This window comes from Zosterops lateralis (genome assembly GCF_965231275.1).
Source record: "Zosterops lateralis genome assembly, chromosome: 26".
Lineage (NCBI taxonomy): Eukaryota > Metazoa > Chordata > Aves > Passeriformes > Zosteropidae > Zosterops > Zosterops lateralis.
The window spans coordinates 4,267,358-4,294,288 of record NC_139786.1 but is presented as its reverse complement, the minus strand read 5'-3'; the positions used below and the strand labels follow the sequence as shown (position 1 = coordinate 4,294,288).

The window sequence follows — 26,931 nt, the reverse complement described above, 5'->3', positions numbered from 1 at the left end:
GAATCCCTCACCTTTCCCTATTTCCATCCATCCATTAACCCCTCACCTTTCCCCATTCCCAACATCCATTCATCTCTCACCTTTCCCCATTCCCATTATCCATGGCCACTCATCCGTGAAACACACACCTTTCTCCATTCCCACCCATCCATTAATCCCTCGCCTTTCCCATTCCCATCCATCCATTAACCCCACACCTTCCCCCATTCCCACCACCTGTCGCCTCCCCTCTGTTACCCCCTCACCTCTCCCATTCCCCCCACCCATGGCTTCAATCCATTAACCCCCCACTTTTCCCCATTCCCAAAATCCATATCCACCTCTCGGTTAACCCCTGACTCTCCGTTCCCCAGGCAGGCCGAGCAGCAGCAGGATGCCGTTCTCCTGACCCCGCAGCTCCCGGCAGGATGTCGGGCCCCGGCGAGCAGTGGCCGGCGCTGGAGTCGGTGGGGCTGAGCCGCAAGGAGCTGGCGCTGGCCGAGGCGCTGCAGATGGAATACGACGCCTTGTCCCGCCTCCGCCAGGACAAGGAGGAGAGCCGGGCCAGGAAGGAGCAGCTCCAGGAGCGTCCCCTCATCTCCTGGGATGACCCTGTGGACAGGAACGGCTGTGCCGGCATCAAAGCGGCGCGGGGGCTCTCCGGCTCCGACCCCACGCTCAGCTACAACGTCCCCGCTGTCCCTGAGGGTCCCCAAGTGCCGCCAGAGCCCAGCCCGGCCCGGCCGGAGGCTCAGCTGTGGAGGAAGGGTCCCCTGAGCGGGGATTACCTGTTCATCCTGGAGGGCTCGCAGCGGGATTTCCTCGGGGAGCCTCTCAACGGCTCCCAGCCCCACAACAACGGCGGCGGTGGTTCCCCCAAAAAGCTCTCACCGCCTCCGCTGCCCCCCAGGCACCCTCTGTGGGGCTGTCCCGAGCCCGGCCAGCGCTCGGGGAAGGCGTCCCCGCTGTCCCCAAAGAGCCAGGGCCAGCCCAGGGACATCAACATGTTCTCGGTGGCTCAGGACAAGCTTTTGGGGCGCCGCATCTCGCAGGAGGATCCCTACGGCATGGACGCCATCACCTGCCTCAACCTCAAATCCACCTACGAGTCCGAGGTGCTGCGGGAAGCGGCTTCCCGGGGCTGGAAGGAAGGCAGGAGCATCCTGGAGAAGGAATCCAGTGGGAAGCCAGTGGCCAGGAGCAAGACCATGCCCCCCCAAGTGCCCCCGCGCACCTTCGGGGCCCAGAGGGGGCAGAGGAAGAACCTGGCGCCCAACAGGAACCGCAGGATCTCCGTGGAGCCCGTGAGAGGATTCCCCCTGCTGGGGGTGGGGCGGGGCTAGGGATTTGGAGCTGGGATGTCCCAGAGCTGGGATGTCTCAGAGCTGTGTTGTCCCGGAGCTGGGATGTCCCAGAGCTGGGAATTTGGAGCTGGGATGTCCCAGAGCTGGGGATTTGGAGCTGGGATGTCCCGGAGCTGGGCATCCTTCGGAGTGGGATCTGCTTGTTCCGTCCTTGTTGAACATTGTGTGGGGTGTGGGGAGAGACATCTGAGCATGGAGACATCTCATGAGCCCCAGAGCCCCAAAACTGGAGGTCCCATGAGCCAGACCTATCTAAAACTCCGAAACTGGAGGTCCCATAAACCAGGCCTGCCCAATACCCCAAAACTGGAGGTCCCATGAGCCAGCCCTGTCCAGAGCTCCAAAAACTGCAGTTCTCATGAGCCAGACCTGTCCTGAATCCCAAAACTGAAGGTCCCATGAGCCAGCCTTAGCTGGAATCCCAAAACCTGGAGTTCCCATGGACCAGTCCTATCCTGAACCCCCAACCCTGGGATGAGTCCAACCTTTCCAGAGGGGTGGGACACCTCTGTCCCCACCACGGTGACCCTGGAGTGGCACAGGCTGCTCCAGTGGGGTGGTCTGGGTGTCCCCATGGGGGTGTGGACCCCGGGGGTGGCCCCCAGGTGACAGGCTGGTGTCCTGCCCCACAGGTGGCCCCCCGGCCCCACTCCCTGCCCAATGGCTACGAGCTCTTTGAGGTGTCCGAGGAGAGGGATGAGGAGGTGGCTGCGTTCTGTCACATGCTGGATGTGTGAGTACTCCCAAAACACCCCCAAAACAGCACAGAGGGGATTCAGGGCCACCCCGAGGGGATTCAGGGGCACCCCAAAGAGATTCAGGGCCACTAAAAGGGATTCAGAGACACTAAAAGGGATTCAGGGCCACCAAAAGGGGATTCAGGGCCACCAAAAGGGGATTCAGGGCATCCCAAAGGGATTCAGGGCCACCTCAAAGGGATTCAGGGCCACCTCAAAGGGATTCAGGGCCACCAAATGGGGATTCAGGGCCACCAAAAGGGGCTGCAGGGCCACCTTGAGGGGCTTCAGGGCCACCCAGAGGGGACTCAGGATCACCAAAAAGGGTTTGGCCACTCCAAAGAGATTCCGAACCACCCCAAGGGCTTCAGGGCCACCTCAAGGGGCTTCAGGGCCACCTCAAGGGGATTCAAGGCCAACCAGAGGGGACTCAGGGCCACCAAAAAGGGATTCAGGGCCACCAAAAGGGGATTCAGGGCCACCCTAAGGGAATTCAGGGCTACACCAAATGGATTCAGGCCACCCCAAGGGAATTCAAGGCCCCCCAGGTGAATTTTGGGGTGGGGGGACCACACCCCCAAAGCCCTGGGGGTTCCTGAGCCGTCCCTGCCCTCACAGGCTGCGCTCCAGCTCGGGCCCCACGGACTATCCTGGGACGGGGCTGGTGTGGAACGCCGTGAACGTGAGCCCGGAGCAGCCGGGCCCCGGGGTCAGCCTGAAGGTGACAGTGGTGTGTGACAGCCTGAGGGAGCCGCTCACCTTCACCTGCGACTGTGAGTGCTGGGAGGGTGGGAATACGGTGTTCCTGCTGTTCCCACTGTTCTGACATTCCCAGCAATCCTGATATTCCCGCTGTTCCCACCAATCCTGACATTCCCAGCAATCCCGCTGTTCTGGTCATTGCTGTCATTCCCACTGTTCCTGACATTCCCACCAACCCTGCCATTCCCACTGTTCCCAGCAGTCCCGCCATTCCCACCGTTCCCATAATTCCCACCATTCCTGCTGTTCCTGCCAATCCCAAAATTCCCACCAATACCAGAGCTCCCATTTCTGCCATTCCTTCCATTCCCACCATTCCCACCAATCCCAACATTCCGCCCTTCCTACCAATCCCACCAATCTCACCATTCCCACCGATACCACATTCCCACCATTCCCAACATCCCTACCAATCCCACCGTTTTCACCATTCCCACTAATCCCACCGTCCCCACCAATCCCAACATTCCACCCTTCCCACCAATCTCACCATTCCCACCAATACCACATTCCCACCATTCCCACCAATCCCAACATCCCTACCAATCTCACCGTTTTCACCATTCCCACCAATCCCACCGTCTCCAGCATTCCCCCAATCCCACCAATCACAACATTCCCACCATTCTACCAATCCCACTATTACCACGAATCCCACTAATCCCACATTTCCCACCAATGCCACCATTCCTACCAATCCCACAGTTCTCATCCCCACCATTCCCAACATTCCCAGTAATCCCAACATTCCCAATATCCCCACCATAACCACCAATCCCACAATTCCCACCATTCCCCCAATCCCAACATACCCACCAATCCACCAATGCGACTAATCCCAACATTCCCACCAATCCCACCATCTCCACCATTCCCACCAATCCCACAATTCCCAGATTCCCACCAATCCCACCATTTCCCCAATCCCACAGTTCCCAATTTCACCAATCCCACCATTCCCACATTCCCAAGGATTCACGGAGCCCTCCCTGTCCCCGCAGGCTCGTCCACCGTGGACCTGCTCATTTACCAGGCCCTGTGCTACACCCACGACGAGCTCCACGACGTTGACGTCAATGATTTCCTGCTCAAAATCTGCGGCCTCGAGGAGTTCCTGCAGAAGTGAGGGGCCGGGGAAAAATGGGGGGGAAAAGAGGAGGAAAACAGGGAAAAAAAGGGGAAAAACTGGAAAAAATGGGGGAAAATGGAGAAAAAGAGGGAAAATCCAGAAAAATGAGGAAAAAATGGGGAAAATGAAAAATGAGGAAGAAATGAGGAAAAAATGGGGGGGAAATGGGGAAAAAGAGGGGAAAACCAGAAAAAATGGGGAAAATTAAAAACAGGGAAAAAATGGGAGAAAATGAGGAAAAAATGGGGAAAAATAGAGGGGAAAATGAGGAAAAACATGAGGAAAAAACAGGAAGAAACTGGAAAAGTGGGGGAAAATGAAAGAATAGGAAAAAATGGGGAAAAAACAGGGAAAAACCAGAAACAACAGGAAAAGAAACAAGGGGGAAACAGGGGAAAAATGGAAAAAACAGGAAAATAAACCAGGGAAAAAACAGGGAAGAATGGGGAAAAACAGTGGAAAACCAGGAGAGAAACAAGGAAAAGCCAGGAAAAAACACAAGGAAAAACAGAAGAAATACAGGAAAAAACAAGGGAAAAAAGAGGGGAAAAACAGGGAAAACCCAGAAATAAGGGGGGAAAAAAACAGGGAAAAAACCAGGGGAAAACCAGAAAAAAAAGGGGAAAGATATAAAAACAGGAAAAAACAGGGGGAAAATTAGGGAAAACAGGGGGAAACAGAAAAAAAAAAACAGGGGAAAACAAAAAAATTAGGGGAAAAAATGTAAAAACTGGGAAAAACAGAAAAATAGGGAAAAAATCAGGGAAAAAACAGGGGGGAAAAAAGGGAAAAACAGGGAAAATCCGGGAAAAACAGGAAAAAAAAAAACCAACAGAAAAAATAGGGAAAACATGGAAAAACATGAAAAAACCTGGAAAAAACAGGGGAAATCCATGCCAGGCACTCCAGGATTGATCCCAGGAGCACAGCAGGACCTTCTCCTCTCCTTTTCCCTGCCCCTGGAGCTGCTCCTGCCAAAATCAGCACATTGGGAATGTCACTCCTGGTGGGAATCCATCAGCCTGACCCCCACATGCCTGGAAAATCCGGCTGGGAAGTTTGGAGCTGCCAAAAATGCTTTTTGGAGGAGAAAATTCCCTAAAAGCCGTGTCAGGGAGAGGAGCCAGGCCCGGATAAATCCCGGGAGAAACTAGGAGAGGGATAAATCCCTGGGGCAAAATGGTCCCATCCTTTCCTCTGCCTTCCCTGGAGGAATTCTGGTTTTTGCAAGTTGGTTTTTTTTTTTTTTTTTTGGGGGGGGGGCAGTTCCTTGCAGAGGGAAGGAGCATTCCAGGCTTTTCCCGGGGCTGGAGGCAGCTCCTGCTGCTGGAGGTTTGCCCTGGAGCCGGAGGTGCCGCGGGAATTCCGGGAGCTGAGCCACGGGAGACGCCGGTTTGGGAGCTCAGGGCACGGCTGGGAACGGTGGGGAGAGGCCCCGAGGGAGCCCAGAGCTGCTCCTGGGACCCAGAGGGGTTTAGGGGCACCCAGAGGGGGTTTAGGGACACCAAAGGGGCTGTAGGGCCAGGATAGGGGAATCAGGGTGTCATTCCCAGATCCCGCTGTCATTCCCAGATCCAAGATTCTCCCTGTCATTCTCAGCTCCAGGGTCTTCCTTTGTCACTCCCAGCTCCAGAATTCCCTGCCATTCCCAGCTCCAGGATTCCCCCTGTAATTCCCAGCTGCAGAATCCCCCTGCCACTCCCATCTCCAGAATTCCCCTTGTCACTCCCATCTCCAGAATTCCCTGTCATTCCCATGTCCAGAATTCCCTGTCATTCCCAGCTCCAGGATTCCCCCTGCCATTCACAGATCCAAGATTCTCCCTGTCATTCTCAGCTCTAGGGTTTTCCTTGTCACTCCCAGCTGCAAGATTCCCTCTGTGATTTTCACTCCAGAATTCCCCCTGTCATTCCCATCTCCAAGATTCACCCCAATCCCACTCTCAGAGCACCCTCCAGCCCCTCAGATCCATGCTCTGCTTCCCATGGATCGCTGGAATGGGTCCCACTCCACATTCACATCCCACGCACCAGTGGGATCAGGCTGTCACTCCCTGCTCCAGGGTTCCCCCTGTTACTCCAATCTCCAGAATTCTCTGTCATTCCCAGCTCCAGGATTCCCCCTGCCATTCCCAGCTCCAGGGTTTTCCTTGTCACTTCGATCTCCAGAATTCCCCCTGCCATTCCCAGCTCCAGGATTCATCCCAACCCCTCTCTCCAGCCCCTCAGATTCCAGCTCTGCTTCCCACAGATCCTGGGGCAGGTCCTGGCAGGCTCTGCAGGGGAAGGAGGGAAAACAATTCCTCATTCTTTGGGTTTCCTGGTGCCACAAAGGTCCCTGTGCAGGGCAGGGCGGCCACCCTGAGCCCCAGCCAAGAGTGCCTGGTGGAGGATTTTGGGATGGGGCACCCCGGGAGGGATTTTGGGGCATTCCAGGTGGGATTTTGGGGCACCCAGGCAGGATTTTGGGATGGGGGACCCGAGGTGGGATTTCGGGGTACCCAGATTGGTTTTTGGGGCACCCAGGCGGGGTTTTAGAATGGGATTTTGGGGCACTCAGGTGGAATTTGGGGGATGTGGGATGAGCCTTTGGGGCTGTCCCTTCATGTAGGACAGCCACGAGTTCACCCAGCCCTGCAGGAAAGTCCAGCCTCACTGGGAAGCACAGCTGTGGAATTTTGGGATTGGGGACCCCAGGCAGGATTTGGGGGCACCCAGGAGGAATTTTGGGGTACCCAGGCAGGATTTGGGGACACCCAGGTGAAATTTTGGGATGGGGCACTCAGGTGGGATTTTGGGGCACTCAGGCAGGATTTTTGGGTACTCAGGCAGGATTTTGGGATGTGGCACTCCACGTGGGATTTGGGGCACCCCAGGTGGGATTTTAGGTCATTCAGGCAGGATTTGGCGACACCCAGGTGGGATTTGTGGCACTCCAGGTGGGATTTGGGGGTACCCAGGCAGGATTTTGGGGTGAGGCCTGACGTGTGTCCCTGTCCCCACAGCAAACACGCCCTGGGCAGCCACGAGCACATCCAGCACTGCCGGAAATTCGACTGCGACATCCGACTGCAGCTGCTGAGGAGGGACAGGGCCCGCAGTGAGCTGGCCAGGACGGTGCGTGGGGACACCATGGGGACACTGTCACCTCCTGGGGACACGTCCCTGGGACACCTCCCTGGAACACTGTGGGCACTGTCACCTCCCTGGGGACACCGGGGCACTGTCACCTCCTGGGGACACTGTGGGGTCACTGTCACCTCCTGGGGACACCAGGGGCACTGTCACCTCCTTGGGACCATGGCGGTCACTGTCACTCCCTGGGACCCCACAGGATCACTGTTACTCCCTGGGACACTGGGGGTTGGTGTCACCTCCCTGGGACACCAGGGACACTGTCACCTCCCTGGGACACTAGGGGGCCAGTGTCAGTGTCATCTGCTGGGACAATGACAGGTGAGTGTCACCTCCATGTGTCCCCAGGCCAGTGACGACCGCAGCCCCTCCACCCTCAACCACTGCATCCACCTGCAGGAGCGACCCATCAAACAGACCATCAGCAGGTACGGGCAGGGGACACTGCCACTGCCACTGTCACCAGTGCCACTATGGGGACACTGCCACCACTGCCACTGCCACCACTGCCACCACGGGGACACTGCCACCATTGCCACCCACAGGACATGGGATACTGCCACCACGGGGACATTGTCCCCAATGCCAATGTCCCCAGTGCCACCTCAGGGGACATGAGAACACTGTCCCCACTGCCACCTTGGGAACACAGGGGCACTGTCCCCAGTGCCACTGTCCCCACTGCTGCACACGTGGACACGGGGACTGTGTCCCCAATCCCCACCCACGGGGACACTGTCCCCACTGCCACCCATGGGGACACAGTGGCACTGTCCTCAATCCCCTCCCAGGGTGACATGGGGACACTGTCCCAGCTGCCACCCGTGGGGACACGGGACACTGTCCCCAGTTCCCACTCAGGGGGACATGGTGCCACTCTCCTCATGGTGGGGCACACAATGGCACTGTCCCCACATGGGGAGCACACAGTGGCACTGTCCCCACATGTCCCCACGTGTCCCCATGTCCCCTGGGCAGGGCTGAGCTGTCCCCTGTCCCCCAGGCAGGCCCTGAGTCTCCTCTTCGACACCTTCCACAACGAGGTGGACGCGTTCCTGGCGGCCGAGGTGAGCGGTGGCCTCGGAGTGGCCTTGGGGTCACTTTGGGGTGGCCTTGGGGTGGCCTTGGGGTCACTTTGCTGTAGACTCTTTCCCCTTTTCCTCGTGGGATTCTGTGTCTAGACAAAGGCCAGAAATCCTGGAATGTCCATGGTGGGGAGGGATCCATAAGGGATCCATCAGGGATCCATAAGAGATTGTCAACCCCAACTGCTGGCCCTGCACTAACACCCCAAAACCCCACCCTGGCCATCCCTGGGCCCGAGACGACCTCTGCAATGGGGGAAAACGGGGAAAAACTGGGAAAAAATGGGAGAAAATGGGGGAAGACGGGGTCAGGGGCACCCTAAAATCCATAGGGGAAGCCCACAGAGTTTTCCCAACTCTCCTGGAGCTGTGCCCATGCCCATTCCCTGGGTGTCCCAGGACTGGGGATCCTTTCCCAACACCCACCACGCTCCAGGGAAAAAAGAATTTTTCCCTTAAAATCTACTTAAAAAGATGGGAAAACAGCAAAACTGAGGCACAAACTGCTCCAGCCCAATGCTGGGTGTGTGACAAGGACCAGTTTGGGGGTCCCACTCCAGCCCCTGGTGGGAAAATAGGGTCAGGGGCACCCCAAAACCCACCCCAAAATCCATAGGGGAACCCCACAAAGTTTTCTCTCCTGGTGCCCATTCCCTGGGGATCCTTTCCCAACACCCACCACCCTCCAGAGAAAGATCCCCTAAAATTCCACCTAAAAAGATGGGAAAAAAATCAAAACTGAGGCACAGATCTCTCCATCCCCATGTGGGGCTTGTGACAAAGGAATCCCTGTCCCCCGTGGCAGGGAGATTTTCCCCTGAAGGCCGAGAGGGTGATCCAGTCAGTCATGGCCATCTGCAATGCCCTGGCAGCCGTGGAGTCCCAGGAGATCACGGCTGCCCTCAACCAGATGCCGCCCTGCCCGTCCCGAATGCAGCCCAAAATCCAGAAGGTGAGCCAGGGGCACCTGCAGGGCCCTGGGGGGAATTAAAAAATATCACATCTGGCTCTTTTCCCTGTTTTCTACCACGTGGAAAATCCCTGAATAGGATCTGGCAGCCTGGGGTGGTTACGTAAGATCCGCCTTGGCAGAGCTGGGCTGGAGTTCAGGGGTTTATTGTGGTTTCTCTCCTTTTTTTTTTTTTTTAATTTTATTTTATTATTTTTTTTATTTTATTTTTGGTGGTTTTTCTTTAAATTTTTGGTGGGTTCTCTCTTTTTTTTTTTTTTTTTCCCTGTGATTTCTCTATTTTTTTCTGTGATTTTTTTTTTTCTCCTTTCTCTGCAGGATCCAACTGTTCTGGCCAAGAGGGAAAATCGAGGTATTTCTCTCTTCTCCTGCTCCTTTTTTTCTGGGCTCAAGTTTGTGGTGCTTTTCATCTCCAAACCTCTCCTCCCCCTCCAGTTCTTGAGGCCAAAAAAAAAAAAAAACAAACAAAAAACTGGGTTGGAAACCGGTCTGGTTAAAAAAAAAAAGCTTAAAAAAAAAAAAAAAAAAAGAAAAAAAGGAGGATTTTGGGGGGTGTTGCTGCTCCCTGTAAACTCCAAATTCCAAATGGGAAACCTGGAATTCCCCTCACCCCAAATGGGAAGTTTGGAACTCCCCCTGGCATTAATTCACCCCTGGGTGGGGGGGAAGCAGCACAGGGGGTCCCAAATCCAGATTTGGGGGATGGATCCCTGAGGGGTTGATGGATCCCTGAGGGGCTGATGGATCCCTGAGGGGCTGATGGATCCCTGCCCATTTCCCTGAGGGGTTAATGGATTCCTGAGGGGTTGATGGATCCCTGAGGGGCTGATGGATCCCTGTCCCTATTTCCCCGAGGGGTTGATGGATCCCTTTGGAACTGACAAATCCCTGCTCCATTTTCCTGAGGGATTGATGGATCCCTGAGGGACTGAAGGATTCCTGTCCACGTTTCCCTGAGGGACTGAAGGATTCCTGTCCACGTTTCCCTGAGGGACTGAAGGATTCCTGTCCACGTTTCCCTGAGGGACTGAAGGATTCCTGTCCACGTTTCCCTGAGGGACTGAAGGATTCTTGTCCACGTTTCCCTGAGGGACTGGTGGATCCCCACCCGCCTTTCCCTGAGGGCTCCACGACTCCCTGAGGGATTGCTGGATGCCTGAGTGACTGCCCCATCCCCACCCGCGTTTTCCCCGCAGAGAGGATCGTGGAGAGCCTGACGGCTGCCATCCTGAACCTGGTGGAGCTGTACTGCAGCACGTTTAACGCGGATTTCCAGCCGGCGGCGGGCGGGGAGCGGCGGCGGGCCGCGGCGCGGGAGGCGCGGCTGCTGCTCTGCCCGCTGGCCTTCACCGTCTACGGCACACACCGCATCCCCATCACCTGGGCCGCCAGGTCAGCCCCGCCCGGGCCCCCCGCGGCTGTTTGGCCTAAAGATTCCTGGGGTTAGGGGTGGGAAATCAGGGAATTGGGGGGTTTGGTCTGAAGGGTGCCGGGGTGGGGTTGGAGGGAGGGATGAGGGGGAATGGGGATGTTCTGAGCGGAGGGTGGGGTTGGCAGTCGTGGGATGTCCTGAGGGAGGAGGAAGCGTCAATTGCAGCTGCTGGGATGGGCCAAAGTCCTGCCCTGGGTGTGGGAATGCTGGGACACCCCAAAATGCCACCGTGTGTCTGGAACATCCCAAAATCCCACTGTGTGTCTGGAACTCCCCAAAAGCCCAGCACCTTCCTGGGAATGCTGGATATCCCAAAATCCCACCGTGTTCCTGGGACTCCCTAAAATCCCACTGTGTGTCTGGGACACCCCAAAATCCCCCTGTGTTCCTGGGAATGGTGGCACTGGGACATCCTAAAATCCCACCGTGTTCCCAGGAATGCTGGTACTGGGACACCACAAAATCCCAGCACATTCCTGGGAATACTGGACACCGCAAAATCCCACTGAATGCCTGGGAATGCTGGCACTAGGATACCCCATTGTGTGTCTGGGACACCCCAAACCTCACTGTGTTCTTGGGAACACTCGCACTGGAACACCCTAAAATTCCAGCACATTTCTAGGAATGCTGGACACCAAAAACCCCAGGAACATGCCTGGCAATGCTGGCACCGGGACATCCTAAAATCCCACTGTGTGTCTGAGACACCCCAAAATCCCAGGGCATTTCTGGGAATGCTGGACACCCAAAATCCCAACACATTCCCAGGAATGCTGGCACTGTGACACCTAAAATCCCACTGTGTTCCTGGCAATGCTGGCACTGGGACAGCACAAAATCCCGGCACATTCCTGAGAATACTGGACACCACAAAATCCCACTGTATGCCTGGGAATGCAGGCACTAGGATACCCCAAAAACCCCACTGTGTGTCTGGGACTCTCCAAAATCCCGCTGTGTTCCTGGAGTTCTGGACACCCCAAAATCCCAATGTACGCCTGGCAATGCTGGTACTGGGACACCCCAAAATCTCAGCCTGTTCCCAGGAGCGCTGAAACTGTGACACCCCAAAATCCCACTGTGTTCCTGGCAATGCCGACACTGGGACACCCCAAAATCCCACCCGCCGTGTCCGTCCCGGGGAGCGCCGGCCCTGCCGGGCGGTGTCACCGCGCTGTCCCCGCACACCTCGGGCTGGGCCGGGCTGGCTCATCCCGGGGCCACCGCGCCACCCGGGCTGGGGTGTGGAGGTGACAGATGGCCCCACGCGACAGCGGCCCCACCACAGCGGCGTGGCCCCTTTGTCCCGCTGCTCCGTGCCCGTGCCCGGCTCGGGGGGGACCGGGAGGGGACAGGGAGGGGACAGGGAGGTGGCGACAGCGTCGCCGGCAGAGCCGCCCCTCCGGGGACCCCTCGCCTTTGTTCTTGTCCTTAATGTATTCCCCTCGGTGAGTGGCTGGGAACAAAGCGGCGAGCCTGGGAAATGCCGCCAGCCCCTGACCCCCGCGGCCCCCGCAGCCCTGCCCGGATTGTCGCAGCCCTGCCCGGATTGTCGCTCGGCACCTGCCACATGGCAGGGCCACCCCCGGGCCCCCCTCCCCCGTGTGCCGGAATGCGCCGTGCCATATGGTGCTGGGGACATCCAAGGGGGGGAATGTCCCTGTTCTGTCCCCTTTTCCCATCCTCGGGGCAGGATTATGGGGTTCTGGTAAAGCCTCTCCCCGTTCCCATCCTCGGGGCAGGATTATTCTGGTGGCCCTGGTAAAGCCCCGTCTCCCCTTTCCCATCCTCAGGACAGGATTTAGGGGTTCTGGTAAAGCCTCACCCCTTTCTCATCCTTGGGACAAGATTTAGGGGCTGCAATGGCCCTGGTAAATCCCTACCCCTTTCTAATCCTCAGAACAGGATTTAGGGGTTCTGGTGGCCCCAGTAAAGCCCTCTCACTCTTTTTCCCATCCTCAGGACAGGATTTGGGGATTCTGGTGGCCCTGGTAAAGCTCCTCCTTTCCCATCCTTGGGGAAGGATTTAGGGGCTCCAATGGCCCTGGTAAAGCCCCCCCACCCCTTTCTCATCCTCAGGATTTAGGGGTTCTGGTGGCCCTGGTAAAGTTCCCTCTCCCCTTTCCCATCCTCAGGGCAGGATTTAGGGGTTCTGGTAAAGCCCCTCCACCCCTCTCCCATCCTCAGGGCAGGATTTCGGGGCTCAGCCGTCCCCACCCCGCTCACTCATTGTTTTCCCCCCACAGTTATGAAGATTTCTACCTCTCGTGCTCCCTCAGCCATGGCGGGAAGGAGCTGTGCAGCCCCCTGCTCACCAGGAAGGCCCACGTCCACAAATACCTCTTCCACCTCATCATCTGGGACCAGCAGTAAGGCCACGGCACCTTCATCATCCTCACCATCCTCACCGTCCCCTCCCCTGATCCTCCCCACGTTTTGTTTTGGTTTTTTGGGGTTTTTTTTTTTGGGTGTTGGGAGGTTTTGTGTCACTCCCCGGGAATAGCAAACCCCCCCCCCGCCCCCCCCCCCGGCTCTGGGAAAGGGGATCTGCTCCCAAAATAGCTCCGAGGGCAGGCGGGGAGGGAGCTCTGGCCACTCCTGGCGTTCCCGGCCGGCCCGAGGAGGTGGGGATGGGACACGGGATAATTTTGGAAGGTGCCCCCAAGGACAGGGGCCCGGCGGGGACGGCGGCGAGCGCAGCGGCGATGCCGGGGATCCGTCCCCTTCCTCCTCCTCCTCCTCCCCGCGGGATGGAGCTGCCAGCCTGTCCCTGAGGAGTCCCAGCCCCGGGGCACCCATCCCTGAGGAATCCCAGCCCCCCCCTTCCCGGGTTTTGGGGTAAGGTGAGGAATCCCAGTCCTGGGGCACCCATCCCTGAGGAGTCCCAGCCCCAGGACCCCCATCCCGGGTTTTGGGGCAAGGTGAGCAATCCCAGCCCTGGGGCACCCAATCCCTGAGGAATCCCAACCCCTGGGACCCCCATCCTGGGCTCTGGGGCAAGGTCAGTGCCCAGCGGGCTGTGTGTAGAGGGTCCTGCCCCTGCAGTTGCCTTCAGGGGATGGAGAGCACAGCCCAGAGCTGTTACAGCAGCAGTTGGCTGTCCCCAAAACCTGCAGGGTGTTTGGGACTTCCTGGGACTGCCAGGGAAGCCTGGTGCCAGCAGCAAGTGGGGCTGTAGTGGGGCTGTAGGGCCAGGCTCTCCTGGGGCATCCCAGGGAGGGGAATGGGATAGACTGTCCCTGGTAGCCTGAGCTCATCCCTGGCAACCCGAGCTCGTCCTCAACACCCCGAGCCCATTCCTGACACCCTAACCCCACCCCTGGCACCCTGAGCCCATCCCTGGCACTCTAACCCCATCCCCAGCACAGTGAGCACCCTAAGCCCATCTCCAGCATCTTAACCCCATCCCTGGCACTATAACTCCATCTCTGGCACCCTGACCCCATTCCTGGCACCCCAAGCCCATCCCTGGCACTATAATTCCATCTCTGGTACTCTAACCCCAGCACCCTGACCCCATCTCCAGCAGCCTAACCCCATCTCCAGCACCCTAACTTCATTCCTGGCACTCTGAGCTCACCCCAACCCCCTGATTCCATCCCTGGCACCCTAAACCCATCCCCAGCATTCTAACCCCATCTCTAGCACCCTGACCTGATCCCCAGCTCCCTAACCCCATCCCTGGCACCCTAAACCCATCCCCAGCTCCCTAACCCCATCCCCAGCACCTCAATCCCATCCCTGCCCTCTCTCCCACAGGATCTGTTTCCCGGTGCAGGTGAACCGGCTGCCCCGGGAGACCCTGCTCAGTGTCACCCTGTTTGCCGTGCCTGTGCCACCCCCGGGGGGCTCCTCCGACACCAACAGGCAGCGCCGTGTCCCCGAGGCCCTGGGCTGGGTCACCACCCCCCTCTTCAACTTCAGGCAGTATGTGGGGTCTCCAGCACCCTGGGGTGGGCTGGGATCCCTGAGGGGCACAAGAGGGTCTCCAGTGCTGTGGGGTCTCCAGAATCTGTCCTGGCATCCCTGGGGGTGGGCTGGCATCCCTGGGGGGCACAGGAGGGTCCCCACCGCCATGGGGTCCCCAGAACCTCAGTGTCCCCAGTGCTGTGGGGGTCCCAAGGATTTGGTCAGAGTGAGGGGCTGGGTTGGCATCCCTGAGGGGCACAGGAAGGTTCCCAGAACCTCGTGGTCCTCAATACCAGGGGGTCCCCAGCACCCTGGGCATGGAGAGAGGGTTGGGTTGGCATCCCTGGGGGGCACGGGGGGGTCCCCAGTATCTTGGGGTGCCCAGAAACTCGGGGTCTCCAGTACTGCAGGGTCCCCAGTGACATGGGGTCCTCAGCACCCTGGGGACAGGGAGGGGCTGGACTGGCACAGCCTATGGGGCACAGGAGGGTCCCTAGAACCTTGGGGTCCCCAGTGCCATGGTGTCCCAATGACTTTGGGCACAGTGAGGGGCTGGGCTGGCATCCCTGGGGGGCACAGGAGGGTCCCCAGTGCCATGGGGTCCCCAGAACCTTGGTGTCCTCAGAACCTCGGGGTCCCCAGTGCCATGGGCACAGGAAGGGGCTGGGCTGGCATCCTTGGGGGTGACAGGAGGGTCCCCAGTGCAATGGGGTTCCCAGAACCTCAGGCTTGGCTGGCATTTCTGGGGGGCACAGAAGGGTCCCCAGCATCTTGGGGTCCCCAGAACCTCGAGATCCCCAGAACCTTGGGGTCCCCAGTGCCATGGACACAGAGAGGGGCTGGGCTGGCATCCTTGGAGATGACAGGAGGGTCCGCAGTGCTATGGGGTCCTCAGAGACTTCCCCCAGTGCTGTGGGGTCCCCAGAACCTCAGTGTCCCCAGTGCCATGGGGTCCCCAGTGCCTCAGCTCAGCACCAGCAGCAGTGCCACCCTCATGCCCAGCACAGTGTCCCCCCAGTGCCACCCTCTGTCCCCCGCAGGGTGCTGACCTGCGGGCGGAAGCTGCTGGGCCTGTGGCCGGCCACTCAGGACAACTCCAGGGCCAGGTCGAGCGCCCCAAACTTCCACCAGCCCGACAGCGTCATCCTGCAGGTGAGTCCTGACATTCCAGGGGCTCAGATCCCCCTAAAAGTGAGGATGAGGAGCTCCCCTCACCTCACCCTGACCCTCTGCCTCTGCTCCAGATCGACTTCCCCACGTCGGCCTTCGAGGTGAAGTTCACCAACCCTCCCCCGGCCGAGGCCAGCCCCAGGTACGAGTTTGGCAGCCTGGGGGAGGAGGACCAGCGCCAGCTACGGGAGGCCATGCAGAAAAAATCGCTTTATTGGTAAATAAAACAATCATTTGATTGGGAAATAAACCCTGGGGCATGGCATTGCCCCTGCTGGGGGGACACCGGTGACACCCCCAGTGCTACAGGGGGTGTTTGAGGGGCTGATTCTCCCTCTGGGGTTGGGAGTTTTGTGGAGCTCTGTGGTTGTCTCTGTCCTCCCTGTTGTCCCTCTCCTTGGGGACAGCTGGCGGGTCCCTGGGCCAGCCTGGCAGGGATGGAGTTATCCAGGGGATCAGGTGTCAGCAGCTGCACAAACTGAGGGGGAGCTGGGCCAGCAGGGCTGGCTCGGGGGTCCCTGGGCAAGGGGACAGCCAGGGACAGCTCAGTGTCCCCTGGGCATGGGGTCAGGGTCCTGGCTGTCCCTCAGCAGGGTCCTGGCTGTCCCTCAGCCCCTCCATTCCAGGGGTAGGGCTGTGCAGGGAGGGCTCAGGGAGTTTATTGGGGTTCCAATAAATGGTGGGGGCAGAGGGGACGCACACCCAGGTCCTGCCAGCCCCATGTGTTTTGGGGTTACAGGGATGTCACCTCCCTGACCTGCCAGCCCCATTGTATCCATGTGTTTTGGGGTCACAGGAATGTCACCTCCCAAACCTTCCAGCCCCATTTAATCCGTGCACAGTGGGGCACAGGGATACCACCTCCCTGACCTCCCATGTGTTTTGGGGTCACAGGAATGTCACATTCTCAAACCTTCCAGCCCCATCCCATCCATGTGTTCTGGGGACACAGGGATGCCACCTCCCTGTGCCCTCAGGGAATGTGTGGGGCATGGATCCAAACAATCCTGGTGATGTGTGGGGGCATGGATCCTGATCCCTGTGATCCTTGTGCCCTCAGGGAATATTTGGGGAGCTCCCACACATTTTGGGGACAAGGGATGCCACCTCCCTGCACTTCCACGTGCTTTGGGGACACAGGGATGTCACCTCCCTGACCTCCTATGTGTTTTGGGACACAGGGATGTCAGCTCCCTGAGCTCTCACGTGTTTCGGGGACACCAGGATGTCACCTCCTCCCTGTCCCGCCCCGCCCCACCCCTGCCACGCCCTCGCTGAGCTGTCCCCGCTGTCCCCGCAGGCTGACGGAGGCGGACCGGCAGCGGCTGTGGGAGAAGCGCTGTCACTGTCACTCGTCCCCCGGCGCCCTGCCCATGCTGCTGGCCAGTGCCCCCAGCTGGGACTGGGGCTGCCTGCCCGACATCTACGCCCTGCTCAGCCAGTGGACCTCCATGAGCCACCAGGACGCCCTGGGGCTGCTGCACGCCACGTAAGTCACTGGTGTGTCCCCCAGGGCTCTGTGCTGGGGCCAGCTCTGTTCAATATTTGTATTGATGACACGGATGAGGGCGTTGAATCTTTCATTAGTAAATGTGGCACTAAGCTGGGAGCGTGTGTTGATCTGTTGGGAGGTAGGATGGCTCTGCAGAGAGATCTGGAAGGGTTGGATGGATGGGCAGTCTAACAAGATGAAGTTTAGTAAGTTGAAGTGTCAAGTCACCTTTCCAAACCTTCCAGCCCCATCCCATCCATGTGTTTTGGGGATGACAGGGATGACTTTGGCCACAATAACCCTCTGCAGCATTATAGGCTGTGGCTGGACAGTGCCCAGGAGGTAAAGGGACCTGGGGGTTCTGGTCAGCAGCGGCTGGACATGAGCCAGCAGAGTGCCCAGGTGGCCAAGAGGGCCAATGGCTCCTGGCCTGGGTCAGGAATGGTGTGGCCAGCAGGAGCAGGGAGCTCATTCTGCCCCTGGACTCAGCACTGGTCAGGCCACACCTCGAGTGCTGTGTCCAGCTCTGGGATCTCAGTTTAGGACGGACATTGAGTGCTGTGTCCAGTTTTGGGATCTCAGTTTAGGAAGGACATTGAGTGCTGTGTCCAGTTTTGGGATCTCAGTTTAGGATGGACATTGACTGCTGTGTCCAGTTCTGACCCCTCAGTTTAGGATGGACATTGAGACATTTGAGCACGTCCAGAGGAGGCCCCGAGGCTGGTGAGGGGCTGGGAACACAAACACTGTGAGGAAGGGCTGAGAGAGCTGGGGTTGTTTATCCTGGAGAAAAGGAGACTCAGGGGTGACCTCATCACTCTCCACAACCCCCTGAAAGCTGCCTGTGCTCAGGTGGGGTTGGTCTCTTTCTCCAGGCAGCACTGACAGAACCGGAGGACACAGCCTCAGGCTGAGCCAAGGGAAATACAGGTTGGATATTAGGAAGAAGTTTTTTACAGAAAGAGTGATAAAGTACTGGAATAGCTTGCCCAGGGAGGTGGTGGAGTCACTATCCCTGGGTTTGTTTAAAGCAGACTGGATGTGACATTTGGTGCCAGGGTTTAGTTGAGGTGTCAGGGCTGGGTTGGACTCGATGATCCTGAAGGTCTCTTCCAACCTACATATTCTGTGATTCTGTGAGCCACCCCTGGGCCCTGGGGACACCCTGTCCCATGTGTCACTGTCACCTCACAAGGCATGTCCTGGCTGCAGGTTCCCTGACCAGGAGGTGAGGAGGACGGCCGTGCAATGGATCGACTCCATCTCGGACACGGAGCTGTTGGATTACCTGCCCCAGCTTGTCCAGGTGTGTGGTGGCACTGGGGTGTGGCACACGGGGTGTGGCACACGGGGTGTGGCACACGGGGTGCCCAGCGGTGTCACCGTGCCGCTGTGACACTGTCCCCTGTGCAGGCCCTGAAGTACGAGTGCTACCTGGACAGTCCCCTGGTGCGCTTCCTCATGAAGAGAGCCATCTGTGACCTGAAGATCACACACTACTTCTTCTGGTGGGTTTGGGGGGCTCTGCAGGCACCCTGAGCCTGGCCTGACCCAGCATATCCCCACGCTGTGGGCACCCTGAGGCTGGTCTGACCTCATGTGTCCCCAAGCTGGGCAGGACCCTGAGGCTGGCCTGACCTTGTGTGTCCCCAAGCCAGTAGGGTCCCCAAGCCTGGCCTGACCCCACATGTCCCCAAGCCGAGGGGCATCCTGAGCCTGGCCTGACCTCATGTGTCCCCAAACTGGGAGTGACCCTGAGGCTGGCCTGACCCCGCGTGTCCCCAAACCAGAGGAGACCTGAAGCTTGGCCTGGCTCCACATGTCCCCAAGCCAGTCGTGACCCTGAGGCTGGCCTGACCCCACATGTCCCCAAGCCGGATGGGACCCTGAGGCTGGCCTGACCCCTGGTGTCCCCAAGCCAGCAGGGTCCCCAAGCCTGGCCTGACCCCACCTGTCCCCAAACTGGGAGTGACCCTGATGCTGGCCTGACCCCATGTGTCCCCAGCAGGCTGCTGAAGGACGGCCTCAAGGACTCGCAGTTCAGCATCCGGTACCAGTACCTGCTGGCGGCGCTGCTGTGCTGCTGCGGGAAGGGGCTGCGGGAGGAGTTTGACCGGCAGTGCCTGCTGGTCAGCACGCTGGCCAGGCTGGCACAGCAGGTCCGGGATGCCGCCCCCTCCGCCCGCCAGGTGGGTGTTGGGGCTTTGGGGGCCTGGGGGTGCTCAGTGTCAGCCCCCTGCCCCACTCTCGCCCCTCCTGTTCCTGTCCTGCCACACCCTATCCTGTGTCCACTCTGGGGTTTTGCCCACTATATTCTGTGCCTGCTCCATCCCATGCTGACCCCTTCCCATGCCCACCCCTCTCTATCCCATCTCTATCACATGGTCACCCTGTTCCTTGTCCATTCCATCCCATCCTACCCTATCCCATGCCCATCCCATTCCATCCCCATGGGTCCCATCCCATTCCCATGCATCCCATTCTCATGGATCCCATCCCATTCTCATGGATCCCATTCCCATGGATCCCATCCCATTCCCATCCCACCCCATCCCCATGGATCCCATTCCCATCCCCATCCCCATGGATCCCATTCCCATCCCCATCCCCATGGATCCCATTCTCATTCCCATGGATCCTATCCCATTCCCATAGATCCCATCCCATTCTCATGGATCCCATTCCCACGGATCCCATTTCCATCCCCATGGATCCCATCCCATTCCCATGGATCCCATTCCCACGGATCCCATTCCCACGGATCCATTCCCACAGGCCATCCTGCGCGAGGGGCTGGAGGACGTGGCTCAGTTCTTCAAGGCCCACGGCTCGTGCCGGCTGCCGCTCAGCCCCAGCCTGCTGGTCAAGGGCATCGTGCCCCGGGTGAGTGCTGGCCCCGGGGGGCTCGGGGGGCTCCTCTGCCTGCCCCCAGCCCGCCCTGACCCTCCTCCCCACGACAGGACTGCTCCTACTTCAACTCCAATGCCGTCCCCCTCAAGCTCTCCTTCCAGAACGTGGATCCGCTCGGGGAGAACATCCGCGTCATCTTCAAGGTGAGCCCGGCAGCTTTGGAAATGCACAAAGTCTGGCACAGCCCCCAGAGGTTGCCCCTGCTCCGGGCTCTGGGGGCTCTGAGGGCTCTGGAGGCTCTGAGGGCTCTTCCCTGGCTTTGATGGCCCTGATGGTTCTCCCCTGGCTCTGATGGCTCTGGTTGCTCTGGTGGCTCTTCCCTGACTTTGATGGCTCTAATGGTTGTGGTGGCCCTGATGGCTTTCCCCTGGCTCTGATGGTTCTGGTGGCTCTGGTGGCTCTTCCCTGACTTTGATGGCTGTGATGGCTCCTCCCTGGCCCTTATGGTTCTTCCCTGGCTCTGGTGGCCCTGATGGCTGTCCCCTTGCTCTGACGGTTCTGGTGGCTGTGGTGGCTCTGGTGGCTCTGGTAGCTGTCCCCTGGCTCTGGTGGCTGTGGTGGCTCTGGTGGCTGTGGTGGCTCTGGTGGCTGTCCCCTGGCTCTGCTGGCTCTGGTGGCCCTGATGGCTGTCCCCTGGCTCTGGTGACCCTGATGGCTGTCCCCTGTCTCTGGTGGCTCTGTTGGCTCTGGTGGCTGTCCCCTGTCTCTGATGGCTCTCTGGCTCTTCCCGGCAGTGTGGTGATGACCTGCGGCAGGACATGCTGACGCTGCAGATGATCCGCATCATGAACAAGATCTGGGTGCAGGAGGGGCTGGACATGCGCATGGTCATCTTCCGCTGCTTCTCCACCGGCCGCGGGCGAGGTGAGACCAATCCAGGTGTCCCCAGGGGTCACTGAGCCCCAGCTGAGGCTGGGGGTGGCTTGGGACACCTGATGCCACCAGCCCATCCCTGTCACATAGTGGTGACAGGTGGGGAAGGGTTGGGCTGGTGACAAGGGGGGTTGGGGTTGTGGTTCTCGGGGTTGGTGACAAAAGGGTGCAGGGGGAAATGGGCCACTGAATAACAGAACCAGTGTGATTCCAACAGAAGCCGTTTATTGTTCACATTTCATGGCAGATACAGATTCTGTAGGTCTGCTGTCCACCTGGGCATCTCTGGGTTGGCTCAGCTGCTTCTCCCTGAGGCAGGCACATCCTTCAGGACATCCAACTGCTCAAGTGTCCATCCTCACCTTGTGCTTCCCCTGTCCAGGGTTTGCATTTTTTTGCAGAGAGTTTCTCAGGCTCTCTTCTTATTTCTGATCCTGTTGTTTTCTCAGTAACTTTGATGAATTCCTGAGAGCTCTAACAACAAAACTGCAGGTGGTTTGATAATATTGCTCACCACCAGTTTGGTTGGTCCATCAGAATGGCCTGTGTTAAACAGACACATTGCTACAGTCAGGGTCGTGGTTCTTGGTGTTGGTGACAAAGGGGATCAGGTCTCACTAGAGACATGAAAGAACCACACTCACCCATTAAGTTGAAAAGTGAGAAGAGAAAGTTTATTTTGGTTTAGGGTTTAAATAAGGTTTGGAATTCATTCAGGGATTGAGGCACCTCTCTGACCCCAGTGGTCAACTTAGAAGTCCATCAATTTGTCCTTCCCCCTTGGAAAGGAATGTATTATTTACCAAACATCAGCCTTGGGTTTTCTTACAACTCATAAGAAAGCTCCAGTCCAGAAATGAAAACATCAGAAAACTGAAAAATCAGAACAGCAGTCGGGGTCATGGTTTTTGGGGTTGGTGACAAAGGGGGTCAGGGTGGGTTTTTGGGGCTGGGAGGGTCTCACCCCGCTGTCCCACCTGCCAGGCATGGTGGAGATGATCCCCAACGCCGAGACCCTGCGGAAGATCCAGGTGGAGCACGGCGTCACCGGCTCCTTCAAGGACCGGCCGCTGGCAGACTGGCTGCAGAAACACAACCCCAAGGAGGATGAGTATGAGAAGGTGAAGGAAGAATCCCTGCTCCTCGTGTCCCCATTCCAGGGACCAGCCCCTTGCTTCCCATCCTTTCTCCTTGTCCTCTCCTCTTTCCTCGCAGGCCGTAGAGAACTTCATCTACTCCTGTGCCGGCTGCTGCGTGGCCACCTACGTGCTGGGCATCTGTGACAGGCACAACGACAACATCATGCTCAAGACCACGGGCCACATGTTCCACATCGATTTCGGCAGGTTTCTGGGCCACGCCCAGATGTTCGGCAACATCAAGAGGTGAGAGAGGCCCCTGGGACCTCCTGCCCTCATCCCTGCGGAGGAAGAAGCTCCCTGTCCTTGTCCTTGTGGTGGGTGACCTCTCCCTGTCATCACAGTGGTGGCCACAGTGACTTCCCCTTCTCCTTGTCCTGGCTGTGGGTGACCTCTCCCTCTCCATGTCCTGGTGATGGGTCACCTCTCCCTCTCTGCATCCTGGCTGTGGGTGACCTCTCTCTCTCTGTGTCCTGATGATCAGTGACCTCTCCCTCTCCATGTCCTGGTGATCAGTGACCTCTCCCTCTCCATGTCCTGGTGATCAGTGACCTCTCCCTCTCCATGTCCTGGTGATCAGTGACCTCTCCTCATCCCACCCCCCATCCCTGCTCACTTTGTCCCTCCTGTCCCCCTGCGCAGGGACCGGGCACCCTTTGTCTTCACCTCGGACATGGCGTACGTCATCAACGGTGGAGACAAGCCCTCCAGCCGCTTCCACGACTTCGTGGACCTGTGCTGCCAGGCCTACAACCTGATCCGCAAGCACACCCACCTCTTCCTCAACCTGCTGGGGCTGGTGAGAGCTGGGAGGCCACAGAATCCCCTCAAGGGGTCCCTCTGTCCCCTGTCCTCATCCCTGTCTGTCACTAGATGGACACAAAAGAACCACACTCACACTGTCAGGTTGTGAGAGCAAAAAGAAGGGAGTTTATTTGAGATTTTGACTTATATAGTTTTTGGAGTTTGATCAGGGATTGGGGGATGAGGTTGACACCTCTCTGACCCCACTGGTCAAACCAGAAGTCCATCAATTTGTCCTTCCCCCTGGAAAGGAATGCACAGTTTTGAAAACATCACTTTTTGTTTGTGTTACAATGCGTGAGAACTCCAGTACAGAAATGTAAAACATCAGAAGGCTGAAAAAATCAGGGCAACACCTGTCCTCATCCCTGCCCTCATCCCTGCCCTCATCCCTGCCAGATGCTGTCCTGTGGCATCCCCGAGCTCTCTGACCTGGAGGACCTCAAGTATGTCTATGATGCGCTGAGGCCGCAGGACTCTGACGCCGATGCCACCACCTACTTCACCAGGTAGGGGACACTGGGTGGGTGACACAGCAGAGACCCCCCTGAATGGTGGCACTGAGCACGCTGTGGCCTCGTTGCAGGTTGATCGAGTCCAGCCTTGGCAGCGTGGCCACCAAGCTCAACTTCTTCATCCACAACCTGGCGCAGATGAAGTTCACGGGCTCGGAGGCGCGGCCCACGCTGTCCTTTGCCCCCCGCACACACACCCTCAAAACGTCCGGCCGGATCCGCGACGTCTTCCTCTGCCGCCACGAGAGGGTCTTCAACCCCAGCAAGGGCTACGTGAGTGGGGACACCCAGGGGGGCGGGCTGGGCTCAGGGGACAGCTGGGGACAGGCCCAGGCTGGGCTCAGAGGACAGCTGGGGACACCCGGGGGGGCGGGCTGGGCTCAGGGGACAGCTGGGGACAGGCCCAGGCTGGGCTCAGGGCGCCCCAGGTCACGGCCCCACCTCTCCGCAGACCTACGTGGTGAAGGTGCAGCGGGACAACGAGGTGACCTTCGTGCAGCGCACCTTCGAGGAGTTCCAGGAGCTGCACAACAAACTGCGCCTCCTCTTCCCCTCCTCGCTGCTGCCCAGGTATCCCCTGAAGCCCCTCAGGACCTGCAGGGACCCCCCAAAATCCCCTGTGGGACCCCTCTGTCAAATATATGCAGGAAACCTGATGGTTCATTTTAAGGATCTCAGAGCACAGGAGACACGGCAAGGGGACAACTCAGTTTACTCAATCAAAAAATGCACCTTTATTTAGTGCCAACAAATGTGATAGTGGGGAGAGAAATAAAGAATAGTAAGAAAGATAGAGAAAGAGGGGAAGGGGATTATAGCTACCAATGTGGAGGGACAAGTCCTCGAGGCCTAGAGATGCCCATAGACACGATCTTCTCCAGTGGGGTGATCACAAAAGTGAGCGGGGGTCAAAGGAGTTTTTATAGGTTGGTCAAGGTAGGGACCAAAGCGAGGGGCACAGAGCCAAAGGGACCAAAGCAAGGGGACAGAGCCAAAGGGAACCAAAGCGAGGGGCACAGAGCCAAAGGGAACCACCTGTGTTGAAGTTAGGTGCTCAGGAACGTTGAGGTTGGGTGCTCAGGAACAAGCTGCAAACTGTACCTCTGGTACGGACAGACCAGTTAGAACAAGCAGCCTCGGCTCCATCCACTGTGACCAGTCCCATTGTTCCTGCACTCCGTTCTCATGGAGATGCACACCAGTCCTCCTAGACTTGGCAGGCGTTCCACCTCATCCGAGCCAGGGGGTCCTTTCAGAGTCTGGGGTCTCAGCCCTTAATCACTGGAGACAGTCATGAGGCAAATCACATCCTTGGACAGACTCTGACACCCCCTGAGGGTGTCTGTCCCCGCAGCTTCCCCAGCAGGTTTGTCATCGGGCGCTCGCGGGGCGAGGCAGTGGCCGAGAGGCGCAAGGAGGAGCTCAACGGCTACATCTGGCACCTGATCCACGCCGCCCCCGAGGTGGCAGAGGTGGGGACACGGGGTGGGGGCCATGGGGGGGTGGGGACAGTGCCAGGGCCACCAGCGGGGCAGGGAAACCCTTGGGGACAACGCCAGCTCGTAGAGCATGGGTGTGTGCCCCGTGTGGAGCATGGGTGTGTGGCCTGGTTGTGAATGGTGGGGATGTTGTCACTGCTGCCACCACTAATGTCACTTCCTGACCTTGCAGTGTGACCTCATCTACACCTTCTTCCACCCTCTGCCCCGGGATGAGAAGGCAGCCGGAACCAACCCGACCCCAAAGGCGGCAGGTGGGGAAGGGGTGATTTTGGGGGGTGATTTTAGGGGGTGATGGCAGGGGGTGACATCTCCCGTCCCTCCTGTCCCCCTCTCCAGACGCCACATGGGCTCGATCCCTGGGCAAGGTCGGCGGGGAGGTGAAACTCTCCATCTCCTACAAGAACAACAAGCTCTTCATCATGGTGATGCACATCCGAGGGCTGGTAGGGCACCCACGGGGCACCCACGGGGGGAGCAGGGTGGGGGGACTGTCCCCACCCCCTGTGCTCACAGCGTGTCCCCACCCTGCCCCGCAGCCACCCCTGCAGGACGGCAACGACCCCGACCCCTACGTCAAGACCTACCTGCTGCCCGACCCCCAAAAAACCACCAAGAGGAAAACCAAAGTGGCCCGAAAAACCTGCAACCCCACCTACAACGAGATGGTGAGCGGGACCAGGGGGACAGATTTGGGGTGTCCCCAGAGGTGTGACCCGTGGCTGAGGGTTTTGTCCCCGTTGTGTCCCACAGCTGGTGTACGACGGGATCCCCCGGGGGGACCTGGAGCAGCGGGAGCTGCGGCTGAGCGTGCTGAGCGAGGAGGGATTTTGGGAGAACATCCTGCTGGGGGAGGTGGGCATCCGCCTCCGAGACCTGGACCTGGCCCAGGAGAAGATGGGCTGGTTCGCCCTGGGCTCCCGAGGCCACGGCACCCTCTGAGTCCCCCCTCCCCACCCTCCAGGGACCCCCGGGTGTGTCCCCAAAAAAAGGGGCGCTGCCCAGGGGGCTTCTTTTTTAAGTTTACCTTGTGTCAAGGGAGCAACGCGGGGAGGGAGGGGCGCGGTGGGGCGGTTCGGGGGGTTTATTTCTTCCTTTGGGATCTCGGTATTTTAATTGTTTTTAATAACGAGTAGCGTGAAGCAGCGGGGGCGGAGGGGAGGGGGAGGTGGCACAGGGGGGTTTGGGGTGGGGGGGGAGTGTGGAGACCCCCCACCCCAGGAACCGGGCAGTTCCCACCGCGGGGAATTCGCTCCCAAAGGAGAGCGGCGTGGCGGGGTGCCCGTCCCGTGTGTGCTGCCGGCCACCTTTGCTGTCCCCGTGCCCTTGGGGACAAACCTGTGTCCTCTCCCCTACCTGCCAACCCGGCCCCGGGGCGGGCTTGGTGCCTGTGGTGCTTTGTTTACAGCGACAGCTCCGTAAACGGACGAAATGTTTCTCAGGATCGAGAATAATTAACTTTAACCTTTATATTAAAAGTTTTAAATATTGGCTCTGTTGGAGGTTGTGGGGGCGGCTTAGCTTCTCAAGGGTGGGGGAGTTGGGAATTTCCTACCTTGGGACCTTCTAGTGTCGGGACCCTCCTGCCTGGAACACGGGAATGGGATCAGAAAAGGGGATGGAAGGCACGGGGTGGCACATCTGCCCCTCTGCCTGCACATCTGGGCACGCATCTGCCCGCACCTCTGCCCCACCCTGGGGCTCTGGGGTCTGCCTCCCTCAACCCCCAGGTTCCTCCAGCCCATCTCGCAATGTGCCCCTCACCCACCGCTGTCCCTGGGGCTGACAAAGTGTCCCCAAAGTGTCCCCGAAGTGACCAACCCCGGCTGGGTTCGGGGTCTCCCTCCTGGACCCCGCCGCGCCGCCAGGGGGCGCTGCCGCGCCCCGGCTGATGCAATACCGGGGGCGTGGCCACAGGCTGAGTGGGCGTGGCCCCGCCGACACCGCCCAATGGGAGGTGGGGATGCAAAGTGGGCGGGGTAATGAGGGCCCCGCCCCGCCCCTCCTTCTGAGAACGGAAAGCGC

At 58.7% G+C, this 26,931-nt stretch overlaps 2 protein-coding genes and 2 long non-coding RNA genes across 4 annotated transcripts in view; 1 reads left to right on the top strand and 3 right to left on the bottom strand.

The window, feature by feature from the left end:
- LOC310919239 overlaps window positions 1–26,931 on the bottom strand; it is a 190,737-nt gene that overhangs the window by 3,205 nt on the left and 160,601 nt on the right. The gene's annotated exons all lie outside the window — the stretch shown is intronic.
- PIK3C2B (phosphatidylinositol-4-phosphate 3-kinase catalytic subunit type 2 beta) lies at window positions 408–26,082 on the top strand (the record flags this gene model as incomplete). The annotated part of the gene is made up of 32 exons (XM_083878557.1): window positions 408–1,283; window positions 1,976–2,076; window positions 2,699–2,853; window positions 3,844–3,964; window positions 6,976–7,087; window positions 7,454–7,533; window positions 8,109–8,172; window positions 8,996–9,142; window positions 9,479–9,512; window positions 10,357–10,552; window positions 12,842–12,964; window positions 14,355–14,522; window positions 15,545–15,656; window positions 15,749–15,891; window positions 16,975–17,163; window positions 18,379–18,472; window positions 18,580–18,674; window positions 19,175–19,355; window positions 19,942–20,049; window positions 20,127–20,219; window positions 20,811–20,940; window positions 21,934–22,070; window positions 22,165–22,334; window positions 22,731–22,887; window positions 23,292–23,401; window positions 23,479–23,680; window positions 23,859–23,977; window positions 24,762–24,879; window positions 25,079–25,160; window positions 25,246–25,352; window positions 25,446–25,574; window positions 25,660–26,082. The coding sequence occupies 32 exons, from the start codon at window positions 408–410 to the stop codon at window positions 25,846–25,848; spliced, it is 4,842 nt and encodes a 1,613-aa protein (XP_083734683.1). The 3' UTR covers window positions 25,849–26,082.
- Window positions 9,304–12,993, bottom strand: LOC310919271. The gene is made up of 2 exons (XR_014591803.1): window positions 12,858–12,993; window positions 9,304–9,597 (listed from the first exon to the last, which is right to left on the bottom strand). It is a non-coding gene; the product is annotated as an uncharacterized lncRNA (long non-coding RNA).
- Window positions 23,593–26,931, bottom strand: part of SOX13 (SRY-box transcription factor 13) — a 156,009-nt gene continuing 152,670 nt past the window's right edge. The window contains exon 15 of the mRNA XM_083878556.1: window positions 23,593–23,605. The gene's annotated coding sequence lies outside the window, so the exon portion shown is untranslated. The remainder of the gene's footprint in view (window positions 23,606–26,931) is intronic.